Source organism: Apium graveolens, chromosome 1 (genome assembly GCF_009905375.1).
Source record: "Apium graveolens cultivar Ventura chromosome 1, ASM990537v1, whole genome shotgun sequence".
Taxonomy (NCBI): Eukaryota; Viridiplantae; Streptophyta; class Magnoliopsida; order Apiales; family Apiaceae; genus Apium; species Apium graveolens.
The window spans coordinates 110,741,474-110,752,697 of record NC_133647.1 but is presented as its reverse complement, the minus strand read 5'-3'; the positions used below and the strand labels follow the sequence as shown (position 1 = coordinate 110,752,697).

General features: G+C 34.0%; 1 protein-coding gene across 1 annotated transcript; it reads right to left on the bottom strand.

Annotated features, from left to right (window-relative positions):
* Positions 1-9,978: 9,978 nt before the first annotated feature.
* Positions 9,979-11,022, bottom strand: LOC141700007 (uncharacterized). The gene is made up of 4 exons (XM_074503808.1): positions 10,790-11,022; positions 10,461-10,588; positions 10,272-10,344; positions 9,979-10,165 (listed from the first exon to the last, which is right to left on the bottom strand). Exons 1-4 carry the CDS (start codon positions 11,020-11,022, stop codon positions 9,979-9,981), a joined length of 621 nt encoding a protein of 206 aa, XP_074359909.1.
* Between the last annotated feature and the right edge of the window lie 202 nt (positions 11,023-11,224).

Sequence of the window (11,224 nt, the reverse complement as noted above, 5' to 3'; positions counted from 1 at the left end):
AAGCCCAAGATATGTCGGAACTTTTGAGATCCTAAAGCGCGTTGGCAAAGTAGCTTACGAATTGGCGTTACCTCCACATATGGAGCACATTCACAATGTTTTTCACGTATCTATGCTCAAGAAATATAATCCAGACTCCAGGCATGTAATAGAATATGAACCAATAGAGCTTCAGGCAGATTTATCATATGTAGAGAGTCCGATAGAGATTCTAGAGGAAAGAGAGAAAGTATTGAGAAATAAAGTGGTAAAGTTAGTAAGAGTATTGTGGAGAAACCCAAAGGTTGAAGAGTCAACCTGGGAGTTAGAAAGTGATATGAGAGAAAAGTACCCTCATTTGTTTTCTTAGAGATTCTGAGGACAGAATCCTTTTAAGGGGGAAGGATGTAATATCCGGGATATATCGTGTAATTATTTTTGCTATTATATAATTATTATGTGTGTTCAGTATCTATTCTGTGAGCTAATTGTTAAGTGTTATTTGGACTTGAATATTCAAAAATAATATTAATTGAGTATTTAATTTTTATATTTCCAAAATAAAATATAGATAATTGTCATATCTTCCTAATTATTTTTATGTTGGTTTATGGATTTATAAGAATCATAAGAAATTTCTAAAATCTTTTTCCGGGTAATTAAAATCTATTTTATAAAAACGGGAACCAACCGACGTCACCCGTTGTTACGTTTTTGGAACCCGAAACTCTTTCGAGAACTCCTTCCTAACCTAATTGTAATATTCCGAGCATTTTCCATGTTTCGACTTTTTCGATCCGGCGTACGGTTTGTTCAGCGCGGGTCCCGGCGCAACATTTTCGATACAATATTCATTTCGGTAAATCAATAAAACCCGTATTTTCGATAAACGGGAGCTTTTTATTAAACTATCCCAATTATCACTTCGTAGTACGTGTAACTAGGCGCTGAGACCAAGACCGCAATACAAATTGTACTGATTTGGATAATTATCCCGAAAACCGATACCGTTTGGATCAGTTTTTACAAATAAACGTACCGTTTTATATCCGGAATGATCCAACGGGATACTAATTTTCCGTAAATATAAATAGCCTTTTTCCGTATTTTATTTCGTATCAAAATCATTTGGAGACAGATAAATATATAATTTTACAGAGAAAAATCCTATATTCATAAACTGTTTCAAGAATCAAACCAACTTTTGAAGGTGTTATTGATCTTTGTTTGAAAAGCTCGAGTACTGGATTTGAAGGTCTTGAGAAGCTCTATCAGAATCTGTAATCCATACACCTGCAGAAATCAAGGTTATTTTTCTAAAAAATTATTTATTTTCGAATTTATTTTATTAAAAATATGATTTTTTGTTCGGATGATTGTTTGTATAATTTGATGATTGCATGTTGTAGAGCTTGTTTTCCTGATGATTTTCATATGTCATACGTCTGATTTGGAGTTCAATAACATGTTCAAATTTGAGTTTGATTTTCGAATTTTAAAATTAGGGTTTATAACCCGTATGAATGTTCTTAATTGAAATTTGGGGGTTTCTTATTCTGTGATAGGTTGATGTTATGTTATAGTGGGTTGTGTTCTCTGTGAAATTTGTAATCTAGTCGTATAAGTTTCATGAACCAACGAGGTCTGTAGAGAAGGGAGTTGTGTTTTGAAGTTTTCCGATGTTCGCCGGAAACTGGAAAATTTCACGGCCAAATTCCGGCGAACTCAGGGATTGTTAGGTTGTTTTGATTGCATGGTTGTGTTCCTGGTGTTGTGTAGATTTTATCTGGAGGTGATGGTGGCCTGAGCATCCCTGGAACGTGTTCTCCGGCCATCCCCGACTGTTTTCCGGCGACCCCCTGGAAAATTACAGTTTAGTACCTATAGTTTTGAAAACGATGCAGTTTGGTCCCTGTAGTTTCTAGACTTTGCAAAAATTAGATTTCTGTTTTAAAAATGTTTAAAAATCATATTTCATATTTATTTTTATTATAAAAATTCGTTTTTAAATTCTGAAAATTCTAAAAATTATTATTTTAATTCTGAAAATTATTTTTAATTCACAAATAAATTTAAATTAATTAGTTAATTAATTTCAGTTAATTTCTAATAGATTAATTGGTCAATTAATTCGAAAATTAATTGATTAATTAATTTAATTAATTATTAATTGATTTTAATTAATTATTTAATTAGATTTAATTATTTAAAAATGATTTAAAAATTCTGAAAAATAGTTTCGAGCTTTAAAAAATTATTCTAAATTATTTCCAAGGCTCGATAATTATTCTAAAATTATTTCGGAGCCAGAATTGGCCAACCGAACCTTGTTTATTAACCCGAAATTGATCCAACGACACGTTTTAATTCCGAAAAATGTTTTCAAAATCATTTTAAATACCAGAATGCCTATTTATGACCCGAGACTTCTTTATAAATAATATATGATTGATTACGTGATGTATTATGTGCTATATGTGACTTGTTAATTGACTATCGATCTATATATTCGGTGTTTACTTGAATATTGCATAACTTTCAATCCGTTAATCGGATTTGGGTAAAACGAAGGGTAGATAGAAGTATGTGTTGAATAGAATTCCATGAGTAAATTATTGATAGATGCTTATGATATATGAGCAGAAGAGGCAAGACGTAGGAAAGGGAAACAGATAGTTGAAGAGTAAGACGCTTGTGATTGGAAACGAGTGCAGTGTAGTAAGCTAATATCAGGCAAGTGTTCTGAACTTTCTCGAGATATTGTAGTATTTGATAGTCAAATTGATATTGCAAGTGCTTTGAAGCACTGAAACCTAAACTCTGATTCCAGTTATTGTTCTTGAGCCATAAACCTTATTCTTTCTAGACCATTGATTTTTGTATACCTAAACACAAATCTCAAGTATACGATATTACTCCACAAATACATGTAAACAAAATCCCAAACACTGAACTGAATTACTTGTACATTCAATCCTTGTATCCTATGCTTTGAAAGCCTAAATCTTTGAAACCCTGAAATGTTGATTCCTTTGTTATCCAATTCTTTCATTACCCAGCATCCAAGCTTTTAAATTGCCTTATTGATCCTTACAAGGCTTGAAACCCTTTCATTGTTAAACATTTATTGTTGTTAATGATTTCGGTTAATTGTTTATTATTGCATATTCTGTTATAATGTTAGAATTGGATTGGTTTTTTATAAAATTGTGGACCAGATTCGTGGTCAGACCATATAATGGTCAAGTTAGGCCAATGTGTGCCTTGGATCCCGTAGTTAGAGCAATGTCGTGTGCCTTGCTCGGGGTTAGTGCGTGACTGATCAGCAGCCTAACCTTGGTTTTTAAATTAAAAGTATAATATCCAATTCTAAATCATAATCCATTATTCACTTGATATCATAATCATATTCACCTGATGATCATTATTCTCAATTTTGTCATTGTGACTTGTTGAGCTAGTTAGCTCATTTGTGCGATATTGTTTATATTCTTTCCAGTTAAAAAGAAACGAGTTGGTAGCAAGGATCCCCAGTCCAGTGCGAGAGCTAGGGGTTCAGGTTGAGAAAGCTGAGCTAGTAGGCTTCTTTTGGGATAATTTAAGTTTGTAAAAGTTTGTAATAATGTTTAATACTTAGTTTGAGTTTGAAATAGTTGGGATTTGAACGGTTTGTAATATATTAGTGTGTTTGGCTTGTGTGCATACTTTAACCTGTTGCGGTCCGTGGTGGTTGGTAAGTAGGGTCACTGCATATATTATTATTATCTTTATTATTGTTATAAGCAGGTTATAATTAAGGTGTGTGTCTGGACCCCAAACTTCTGACCCGGGTTTGGAGGGCGCCACACCCTCATTTGTGCATTTTTTTCAATCAGACTTTTAAAAACTTCAAAATCTAACTTTGTATTTTCTTGATTGTTTGTGAGATCCAAGCTTGTATAAGGATTAATCAAGGTTTTAAGGCTTCCTAGAAACTTTTCCCTCACAAATAAAGGTATAAAACTTCTGGAAATTTAAGTACTAAGTTTGTTTGCTTGAATTTTGGGATAGTTTGGATGGATGAGTAGTATTTTAAATGTTTAAGCATGAATTGAACTTTGTTTGATTAAGTAGTTTGGTTGAATTTGGAGCTAGTATAATTTTGGGTTGGATTTATATTATTGAGCTTGTTTTGGCTAAGATCAGTAGCCTAGTTTTGAATCTTGAAGTTGTGGATGGATTGTAGTTGGAAGGGATTGATTTGGAATGGTAAAAATATTAAAAATCGCTAAGTTCTAGCCACTATAATACCCGAATTTCCTTAACTGTTTTTGTGCTTAACTTTAGGACCCGTGAACTCACTGTAAGATTCTGACCTTTACCATGTTTAGATAGTTCATGTTACAAGCTTCGTTTTGATATGTCGTTCGCCTAAATCCAAGTTACAAGCGATGAGAAACGACCGTTTTAAGTAACGGCATTTCGCGAGCGAACCCCGAAACCTCGAGTAACTTTGAGATAATAATTGAGAACCTTAAATGATTAATCGAAACACGAGAAAATTATGTCAAGTGAATAAGGTAGTTAGTAAAGTTCTTGCGAAAGAGTCGCCTTAAAATTCGTAACGGTTAATTTATTAAAATTAGTGGAGCCGAGGGTACGCGATCGATTAACGCAAATCGTTAAGCGTATAAGCGACCGTTAGGGTAAGAGTGAGTTTTGACTAGTTTCTTAAGCGGTCATGGTCTAATTCCGTCTTATGTTGTTGTTCATAGGTTACCGGACCCACTCTAAGCTTAAGTCAACCCTAGAACACTCAGGAAAGTTTTCTACCCGTATAACTATTTTTGTGATGTATATATGTATATGCATTATCTTGTGACAAGTGCAAGATTGTTATTAGCAAATCTTGTGATATATTGGAGCATGTTGATATGATATATATATATATATGCATGTCTCTTTCGTAATCTTGATATCTTGTTATCAATTCAATTATCTATAAACTGCATAATACCTATGCTAGAGATAGGCCCCTCTTTCATGGCCACATAACTTTCCGGCTAAGGAATGGGAAATCTTTCTCCTGTTCTATGAATCCAATTTTCATTTCATCCGGGAAAAGCCATCTTTTTCTCAATAATGTCTTTGTCATTTGATCCAATAGCGTTCCGTTAGATAGGAATAGATTTGATATTTTCATTGTTCAACTCTTTGACAACACGAAAAAACCATTGTTCAACGCTTTGACAACATGAAAAAACCAAAAGCTCTTGCGTATACCCTTAGTGTAGGGGACCCAAAGGTTAACATTTTTCTAAACCGGGAGGCGATGCTCCCGAGTATATTATATATATATATATATATATATATATATATATAGTTTTCAAAACTATTAATCGAATAATGTTTATTCGATAGTTTTAAATTATAAGTGAATATTAGTTATTATATTCATTTGAGGACTTACGACTCTGTTTATTTTATTAAATAATATTCATTATTTTCTTAAAGAATAATATTTCGTTATTCGCCAAGTATTCAAGAAATGATTGATATCGTCAATCATTCTTACCTTAAATATTTTCATAAAGTTATTTTCAAAAAATTTACTTCATTTGCTTTGATAAAAGCTATTCGTTATTTGAATATTATTTATAGCATAATATTAAGATATTCTTTGATTATCTTGGAATTGATTTATTTTATCAAATCATCCTTATTCCAAACGCTTTCAAAAATATTTTCGAGTCTTTAAAATAATTTTAAAGGCTAGAGCGGATCCCAAAACTCGTTTTCAAATTTAAGATCCTCCTTTCGAAGGGGACTTGAATACTCGCTCAAAAATCTGAGGGATCCGGCTCTATGGTGTATTTTATATTCGTAACGAGGTTGTATTTTGAGAAAACAATTTAATTACTTGCCCAACGTTCGGGAAGTATGTCCATCTAATTGAGTCGGCATAAGCGACAGACCAGGGTACGGTCTATCAAGGTGTAAGAGGCTGGGTGACAGTCCATCAACGCGTGAGTGGCCGGGTAACGGTCTAGTGCGAGGTTCTAATGCGGCCAGGGTGATGACCAGCGAGGAATTCATCCATCTACTAGTAGAAAAGGTTACTTACTAGGTATCTTTGCCTGATCAGCAAGTTATCGGGTTTATGCCAAAGTTTTCTGCTTTCCAAATTATTGGGTATTACAACTCTGTTTATACTTTTCATGACAGAGGTTTTCAAGGAGTGTATGAGATATATATATATATATATATGTGTGTATATATATATCGGGACTTAATGAAGTATCTCGTAACTTCATTTCTTTCAAATGATATTTCAAAGATTGAATTTATTCAAGTATTATCTTGTAGTCTCATCTATGTGATGAACCTTTGAAACTGATTATAGCTTGAACGGTGGTAGTTCAAGTAGTATTCGAAAAAGATATAAGTATATGGGAGTATCTTGTGACTTCATCTTTTCAACTTATATCTAGTAAATGATTATCTTATGCATGACAAAGATTTTCAGAAAAACGTTGAGACAAGGTTAGATTTATGAGATCACCTTGCAACGATATTTTTATACAGTTATAAACTGGAACTCTGTTTATATTATGCATGGAAGAGGATTTCAAAGATTTTGAAAAGTATATATACATATATACTGATTATTTTGCGACTTGGTCGCGTTAAGATATCAAACTTGGTTCAATTCTGGTTGACCAGACTTTCATGAGTACTATAAGAATGCTCATATATTGTTAATTATTATATATGTTATTTTGGTGGGATTGAAGCTCACCCTTGCTTTATTCTTTCATCACACAACAACATCTAGACAAGATGAACAGGACCAAGCTCCCAATTTGTGAGCGGATAGGAAATGTTCTGCAGTTTCCTGTAGGCGTTGATGTCGTTGTAGCTGAGGTAGGAACTACCAATAGGCTAGGCTTTCAACTTTTGATGTACCAGACTTATGTATATTTATGAATTGTAATAATAGCAAAGAATATGTAAATTTAGTCAGAAACCCTTTTTGAGGTGTAATATCTTATAATTGTGGAATAAAATGACTTGTGTTATTTTTGGTATTCATCTCTAAGACTATAACTTGTGGTGTGTGTGTATATTGTGGGGTCACAGTACGCAGCAGTTGGTTGTTTATTAAGATTAGGTGTTATTAATGGAAATAGAACTCGTGACAACCCAGATCCCCGACCCCGGATTTGGGGGTGTTACGCAAATGGTATCAAAGCTAAGCGTTATAAACCTCAGACATGATGTGACGTTAAAATAATAAGTTCACTAAGATAATAAGAAATCCTGCCATGTTCATAGTCGGACTACCTAGCGTAGTACTGACAGTTAAAAACCCTTACGGGAAACTTTATGAATATCATGTTAGTAACATAGATCGTTATCGTATAAGGTAGCGGGGCTCCGAACCCTGAAGTTCAAGAGCAATAACATGATGATGTTTTACTACATATTGGGGATCAGATTGTGGATCCAATGGAGAACTGTAAAACCCCCTTTTAAATTTAAAAAGAGATATTACTAAAAATCCAAAAACCTGCAAACAGAGCGCTAACATATTTCCTAAACAAAAATTAAACAGTCTAAAATCTTCAAAATAATATTAAATCTCCAAAATGTCTAAACCAAATATGTAAATGCTGAAATCTCTAATAAGTAATTAAGTCTAAATAATGATAGAAGTCTGAAATCCTAAGAACGAAATAAAGGGAGCTCTCCATTCACACAGTCCCAGATCCCCCTAAGCACCTGTCAGAAAAAGAATATGGCATGAGCCAAACGCCCCGTACGGATTTGGAATACAATTTATAAAACAAAATATCTGAAATAAATAATCAGAAATTTATAATAAAACAACAATTTTAAAAATAAGTAAGGCTAAAACAACGAGGGGTTAGGATATTTCATACCGAGATCAGAACAGATACAAATACACACATCATATGGTACCTAATGTGTGTAACATAATGGATAACGTGTACGGCATATACAACGTCACCATAAATCAAATCATAAATCAAACTCTGGGTGCACCCACGTATCCTGAAACAAATATCAATTGCGCAAAACCTCCTCTCAAGAGCTAACAGAAGGATACGCCGTGACCAATCACACTGTCACGGAAGTGTCATATCACTGGTGCCGCAATGACATGGCTGTAGTACCCCTACAACTGGTTAACTCGATATACCCTAAATCACACTAAGGGTCCAAATAAAATAATTCTCGCAGAATTTAAAATCATCTCAGACAAATAATTTAAATTTCCAAAACAGAGAGTGTCATAGATAAATTTTGAAAACCGCATAACATATATTTAAAATTTCCAAATCAATTTTAAAATAATTTTCGGATGTCAGAAAAAGTCAAATCATATATTGAATGAGCAGGATACAGAAGAAATGAACGAATCAAATATTTCTAAATGCTAACAGGAGTAGCGCTGTATAAAAAGGGGATAGAATCCGTACCTTAAAAATCAAAACAAAGAATATTATCCAACTCCGCCAACGATTCGCTAAATTCTCGGCCCAAAATCTATATACAAAATTATAATATGCGATGAATGTAGATTTTATGTATCCATTTATTAATCAATCGTTACTACTTATAAATTGCTTAGATTTTTTATTTTTTTTTAATACATGATTGCGGTAGATCTAACCAGACACAGGAAATCAAGTCATGTACTAGTTTTAGATTGTATTTCCTTCTTTTATAACTATTTTTAATACCAACGAACATGAATGACCACGACCTAATATTTAACTAACTAAAAATTTAAACTTAATATACTAAATCATCGTTTGACTCCTCTGCATAAACCCACTTATATGAATATTGCACCTGCTAATTTAACAAGTAATAACATGATTTAAGTTACAACATATTAAGGTCCTAAGAACATGCATTGACCGACTAATAACCTCAAATATACCATTTAAATTATAAACTTTAAATATAGATTCAAAGAGTCTGAGTACCATATAAGTTTAAATAATTTATTTATCGATGCACAAAATCGCATAGAATTAACTTAACAATTGAGTACTAGTGTGGTGTTTTCAATCTCTGTTTGTACTACAGGGTTGAGTCACATAACCACCAAATATACTATTAAAATACTAATATATGGATACATCAGTGATGCACATGAATTTTATACCTGATCTTATTGACACAACTTACTGAATTAGCCAACTCGAGCGCCTCTGTTGTTTCTCTCTGTTTTTTTTTCTTTCCTCCGCGACTGCTCCCTAGGGTTTTGTTATTAGACTCATATACTCAAACATAAATCGAATAAACTAATATATAAAGTATGTAATATCCTAAGACCTTTAGAATTTTAATAATAAACTAAATTGTCTAACATAAATCCCTCTTCTAAAATAATTAATTAATCTATTAGAGCACTTCTTTTTATTCTAATTATAATTTAAAATCTTTTACTTATTATTATTATTATTGTTGTTGTTATTATTATGTTTATTATTATAATTATTATTATTTAAAAATCACTGATATTACATATATACCCCCTTAAAAAGGATTCCGTCCCCGGAATCAAACGAATCTAAAAATTCGTACTTGAATCAAATAAATACGGATATTTCTCACGAATAGATTCTTCTAATTCCCATGTAGCCTCTCTCTCCGAATGATGTTTCCACAGAACTTTCACAAACGGAATAGTGTTCCTCCTTAAAACTCGCTCCTCTCGAGCTAAGATAGCCTCAGCTTCTTCCTCACAAGAAAGATCCTCTCTAATCTTATACAATGGATACTGCACTATGTGCAATGGATGATATTTATAGCCCCTCAAAACCGACACATGAAACACATTATGTACATGAGATAGTTGTGGCGGCAATGCAACTCTGTAAGACACTTCCCCAACTTTCTCCATAACATCAAAAGGTCCAACATATCTCGGACTAAGCTTTCCCTTCATACCAAAATGCTTCACACCCTTACAAGGTGACACCTTTAAGAACACATGATCACCTGGCTCAAATCCACCCCAAACTTCCTATGTTGGTCCGCGTAACTCTTTTGACGAGATCGAGCTTCCTTCAAAATTTCTTTAACTATCTCTAGCTTCTCATTAGTGATTCTAACTAACTCTTGCCCTTCAATGACTCTCTCGCCAACGTCATCCCAACAAGATGGTGCCCTACACCTTCTACCATACAAAGCCTCAAATGGTGGCATACCAATACTCGCGTGCCAACTATTATTGTATGCAAACTCTACCAGATACAAATATTTATCCCAATCACCTGTCCACTCCAAAGCACATGCCCTCAACATATCTTCCAATGTATGGATCGTCCTTTCCAACTGTCCATCGGTCTGCAGATGATAAGTTATACTAAAATTAAGTCTTGTACCCCAAGCTTGTTGGAACCCCTTCCAAAAACGCGATGTAAACCTCGTATCTCTGTCAGAAACTATCGACACAGGCACACCATGAAGTCTAACAATATCTCGCTGAAAAATCTCTGCCAACTCATGAACATGAGTAGTCTCTCTAATAGGCAAGAAGTGAGCGGACTTAGTAAGTCTATCAACCACCACCCATATGACATCATTCTTCCTGAAGGTTCTCGGCAAATGAGTTACAAAATCCATAGTAATGTTTTCCCACTTCCAAACTGGAATATCTAACTGCTGCAACAATCCACTAAGCCTTTGATGGTCTATCTTCACTTGTTGACATGTAAGACATTTCCCCACAAATTCTGCTATATCTCCCTTCATTTCACTCCACCAAAAGTGCTTCTTCAAATCCCCATACATCTTAGTGGAACCTGGATGAATAGAAAATGAAAAACTATGAGCCTCCTTCAAAATTTTCTCACGAATCGTCGGGTCTACGGGCACGCACAATTTACTACCCAACCATATCACACCCTCATCATCAACACGAAAATGTTTTTGCTTGCCACCTGCGACCTCAGATCTTATAGCTTCCAAACCTGTGTCATTCTTCTGAGCTTCCTTAACCTTTGAAACAAGATTTGGTTCCATTTTCAAATTTGCAATGCTACTATTTGATCCTCTAACATACGACTTCACACCCAAGTGCTCCAAATCTGAAATAAGGTGCGGCTGAGTAATGAGAGATGCAACACTCCCCAAGTTCTTCCTACTAAGAGCGTCTGCCACTACATTTACCTTCCCCGGATGGTACTGAATATTTGCATCATAATCCTTAAGAAGTTCAAGCCAC